The sequence below is a fragment of the Triticum urartu genome, chromosome 2A (genome assembly GCF_056163025.1).
Source record: "Triticum urartu cultivar PI428250 chromosome 2A, HENAU_Tu73, whole genome shotgun sequence".
NCBI lineage: Eukaryota > Viridiplantae > Streptophyta > Magnoliopsida > Poales > Poaceae > Triticum > Triticum urartu.
The window spans coordinates 634,891,326-634,896,102 of NC_141874.1; the positions used below are offsets into that span (position 1 = coordinate 634,891,326).

At 52.2% G+C, this 4,777-nt stretch overlaps 1 protein-coding gene across 1 annotated transcript; it reads right to left on the reverse strand.

Annotated features, from left to right (window-relative positions):
• Positions 1-243: 243 nt before the first annotated feature.
• LOC125539329 (uncharacterized) lies at positions 244-4,237 on the reverse strand. The gene is made up of 7 exons (XM_048702760.2): positions 3,963-4,237; positions 2,313-3,404; positions 2,117-2,207; positions 1,872-2,029; positions 1,649-1,777; positions 1,444-1,537; positions 244-1,327 (listed from the first exon to the last, which is right to left on the reverse strand). The coding sequence occupies exons 2-7, from the start codon at positions 3,378-3,380 to the stop codon at positions 795-797; spliced, it is 2,073 nt and encodes a 690-aa protein (XP_048558717.2). The 5' UTR covers positions 3,381-3,404; positions 3,963-4,237; the 3' UTR covers positions 244-794.
• Positions 4,238-4,777: the final 540 nt, after the last annotated feature.

Sequence of the window (4,777 nt, forward strand, 5' to 3'; positions counted from 1 at the left end):
ATCAAGGAGACGAGATGCACATTCGGCAGGTCGGTCCGGCCTCCAACAGATTCAGGACCAGCATATTTATGGGACGAGCAAGTAACATGGGGGGATCGATCAATCAATCAAGGGATCAACCACCAAAAGGTCCCATTACAGGGACAATAATTACCTTTTCAGCATCCGCACAAGGTCCACACCAAACAGCTTACAGCCAGAACCACAAGCTAATCACATCTGAAACTGAATAGTAAGGCTAAGTTGAAGAGAAGTAGACACTGAATTTTGAACGAATGAACGAATTTTCCGTATACTCGGATGGATGGAACATATGTATCCGACAGTTCCATCAGTCCCCCTCCCACACAATCAGCGGGATGAGGAGAATTTACACTCAACTTACGCTAACATTTCCGCGGCATATCATCAAATCAATAGAGCAATCGAAAGAAAGAAAGAAAGAAAAAGGGCAAAGAACGAATCTGATCTAGGCTGAAAGATCTCTCTACAAAAAAAGGGGTGGTACAAAGCTAGCGAGCGAGCTAATAGCTACAGGGCCTGCCACGAACAACAACCGCTGATGATGAAGAGATCTCGGAGGACCACCGGGTTGATTATGTACAAGCACTGGTCCATGCACGATTCAGCAGCAGGAGCACCGAGCATGTGATGTCTTGTACCAAGAAACCGCACACACGCGCTGGTCCAGCGCCATAGCTGGGGTGCACGGGCGCTTTTCTTCATGGCCGGCCATGTGGGAGGCGCCAATGCTGCCGTTCACTTGCTTTCACCGGGCGCTCCGGATGAACCAGTCACCGTTGCACCGGCAGGCCGTAATTCTGGAACCACCTGATCCGGCCGTCCCATCCCGCGGTGACGATCACCCGGCCCCAGGAGTTCGCCGTGCTCTGGGAGCAGTTCCTCAGAAGCTTGTGCTGCGTCTCGTCCAGGCTTGCGCCGATCGAGCCGGACGGCAGCATTTCCTCCGGCCAAGTTGCCGAGGCGCCTTTGCACGACGGCTCGGCGAACAACTCCTGGTTGAGGTTGAAAATGCCAGGAGCAGAGGGTCTTGAAGGAAAACTTTTGCTGGAACTGTACTTGAATTGGATATGAGAGGCCAAGGAAACATGGCTCCTTGGTTTTGTGCCGTGCCATGGTATCGCGATGGCTGCGTTGTTGGATAGGAAGCGCTCAGAGGAATATGTGGTTTTCGCTTGTCGCCACACAGAATCATCTTGGTTGTCACGGTTCCAGACATAAATGTTGGAGTCTTCACTGGCAGAAACTATGTGCTCCCCGTCTGGTGTGAAGGATGCTGACATCTGGCATGAACCACTTCGGAGTCCTGATGATGGTTTACAAATATTATTAGTCCATTGAAAGTTATGATTTCAGAGAGAAAAACTATAGAGGTAAATGTTGAATATAGCAAAAGGAATAGAGTAAGTATTTGAGACGTACCACTGTAATTCTGAATCACATTGGTTCCATCCAACATCCTGATCTTGGAGTCGGCAGATGTTACCATTAGTTTACTTGGGTTGTTTGGACAGAACTGCCATGGAAATGGAAGAGCAATAGTAAGAAACATGCTTGATGAATAATAGGGCTGATGAAGATATCAATTACAACAACAGTCATCCTTTTCTTGTAAGTAGATGATTACCTGAAAACTTGTGATTCTCTTCAAAGAGGATTTCTTGCCGCTGAGTGCAATCTGATTTTCCAACCGCAGCAGGTCGTCCGATGCGTCGTAAAAGCGACAATTTCCAGTAATCGTTCCAACCACTACACCCTGCAGAAAGCCGAAGGAAAATTGGAGATCAGTCTCCAAACTATCGAGGTACCAAATTTATCAAAATAACTACAATGGTGCACTAAAAACGTACCTTTCCATCAGGTCGGTAACAGACCGCTGTAACTATGTCTCTAACATCTGCCCAGTCGACAACGCTGCATCTAGTTATGTTCCATACACGAACTTTGCCGTCAATGGATCCAGTGATGAAGCAATTGTCGTCTGTCGGATTAAATTGGACACAAGTCACTGCAAAAATTTGGAGAGCAAGCTGTCAGCTTCAACCCATGAGTAAAGGTATAGGCAAGCAGAGAAAATATGAATTTGCAAGCCTACCAAAGTTGCTATGCGGGAAAACTCTGATGCAGTTTGCAGATCCAATTTCCCACAGGCGGACAGTTTTGTCTGTTGAAGCCGATAATAGATGCTGCAAGGTATCAAATTTTAATCATCATCAGTAAAGAGGTATATATAGGAGAAACAAAGAACAATCCCATTAGGTTGATAAAAAAAATACACTTCTTCAACTGACCTTTTTGTTTGACCAGGACAGATCCAATACATCAGCAGAATGCCCATAGAACTCATGCAATGGTTCCTCTGAAATTTGGAAAACCATTGTTGGAATCACAATGCAGGCAGAGTCTCCAGTCTTCTTCATGCCCATACTCTTGGATTTGCGCAGCTTCTCGCTGTCGACACTCACCGGCGCCAACCCGTTCTTGCGCCGCGCCTTGAGGTAGACGCAAGAGGGGTCATCCAGAGGAATTTTGCAGTCATCAGACTGCAAAACACCCCAAACCCGGACAACTCCGTCTTCGCCGCCGCTTGCTAGGAACTGCCCATCAGGACTGAATTTCATCGTCAGGATGGCACCATCATGTCCCTTGATCACTTGGCCTTGGTACAGGGCAGACAATTCCTTGGACCGCTTCCGGTACGATCGGACCTTGACCCTCTCATACCTTCCCCCATGAATCTGCTCGCTGTCAGAGGAGCTGGTGCTAGGCTCATCTGCCGCATTATCCACCGCACAAACGGCCACGCCCAGCCTCTCCAGCCATCCGCTTCTCCTCCTCTCAACTGTCCTCGGAGCGCCGGAAGGCTTGCCATTTCGGCTCATAAGCCTTCTGATAAACGAGAACGAACTGGAGCTCCGGCTGACCTTGCTGCTGCCATCGTCCTTGCTGGATCCACCGACGGAATTGTCGTCGGACGCGCCGCCCTCGTCATAGCTCGTGGTCTCCTCCGTGGACCAACTGGACATGGAGCAGTCGTTGTCCTCCGAGTGCGACGACAGCCTCCCGGTCTCCGGCACAGCCTCCTCCTGCTGCTTCTCCACCTCGCCGGCGGCGCAAGCGGGATCCACCGCCTGCCTGGGGCTCGGGCCGCACTCGAGGCCCATGCTTCTGAAGAAGCGCTCCTTCCTGTCCCGCACGCTGTCGAGGCCATCGAGGCCGCCGGACGACCACGGCAATGCCGGTGCCGGGCTGGGCGCCGGCGACGGCAGCAGGTCCTGGCGCGTGTCGAAGAAGGCCTCCTCCTCCGCCTCCACCCTACCGCTACTAGAGCTCTCCCGCGCTAACTGGCACGACTCCATGGATCGATCGCTGTTGTTGGGAGGCTGCAAGAATGATACAGTTGCAGATAAGCAACAGTGTGGGGAACAAACAACCACATCTCAGAGCAGCCGTGCGGGCACGCGCTTATATAACAGTAGAGGGAGTAGAGCGGCAGGGGCAGCGGGGGCGCGCTGAATTGCCTCGGCGGCAGCTTGGGGACGAGAAAGCGAGCGCGGACGGACGCGAAAGGAGAATTTTTTTTTTGAAACAGGCGTGATTAATCAAGAGTTAATAAAGAAATTAGAGCACCAAATCGGAACTAATCAATGGCCCCGTATCTGCCATGAAATCCCGGGCCTCGCGTGGCCGAATCGGCCCCGAGCAATGCATGCATCTGGCCGCGGCGACGCCAAGTTAGCAACAGCCAGCCAGCCAGCCGCTCGCCCGCGCGCGCCCATTGTTAAAGCGGAGCGGCAACGAACCGGAAGAAAAGAACTTTTTTTCTCCTCTCGTTGGAGGAACGGGCGGTGAAGCGAATTGGGCGACACATATCTCGAAAGGACTTGCCGACGCGGGGGGAGGGGAATAGAAAAACGAAACTCGCGGGAGGGGAAGCGCACCTGGGCCGACGGGGAGGGCAGAACCGGCGCCCGCGCTCGCTCGGGAATTGGGGGCCGAGGGTGGGAGGGAGGGAGGGGGGGAGGTGTCGGCCCTGTCTGTCAGCAGCGGCGAGGCGCGCGTTCTTGGGCGGTGGTGGTGGTCGCCGGGCGCGGGAGCGGCGGCGGCGCCGGCAGCATGGCGCAAATGGGGTCGGAGGATTGGAACGGAATGGAATCGACGACGGGAAGGCGGAAAGATTGAAGGGAGAAAGGAAAGGGGGTGGGCGAATCGGCGATGGGAGCGATTTATTAGGACGTGGAGGGCGGGGGCCCCGGCCTGGCCTCCGTCCCCATCACCATCGCCAGATTTGGAACCAGCACGCCAAAAAGAAACGAAACGGAGGATTTTTTTTAAAAAAATTATTTATAGAGTTTCGTTAACCCCGGTAACCCCCCCACTGCGCCAAGACGAGAGCCAGGAATCTTCAGCATCAGCAGGAGAATAAAAGGCTGAGGCAGTAGTACTGGTACCACCATTTTTTATACTACCAGCACCGAAGAAATGTTAGTGTAGCATCGTATTCACGTACACAATTAGCAGCACCAATCGTGGTGTCCCGAATTCGCTTTTGCCCGCTGTGCTGACTTATTGGTTTTTCGGTGCTTCTCTCTCTCTCTATCTATCTATCTATCTATCTCAGTGCCTGTCTGGACGTTTCCGGCACAGTGCCACTGGTCAGCCGCTCATGCTAGTACTAACAGTACTGACTTTTCTTTCTATTTCTCTTTTTTTCTTTTTTGCCCCTTTGCTTCTTTGTTTCATTTTGGTCGGACGT

Bases quoted from the DNA above. Each gene is read 5' to 3' on its own strand.
- LOC125539329 (XM_048702760.2), bottom strand. From the start codon at position 3,380: ATGGAGTCGTGCCAGTTAGCGCGGGAGAGCTCTAGTAGCGGTAGGGTG. The intron at 1,778-1,871 runs GTACGTTTTTAG...GGCTTTCTGCAG, and splicing joins GTTACCGACCTGATGGAAAG to GGTGTAGTGGTTGGAACGAT. The intron at 1,328-1,443 runs GTACGTCTCAAA...AACCATCATCAG, and splicing joins TGTGATTCAGAATTACAGTG to GACTCCGAAGTGGTTCATGC.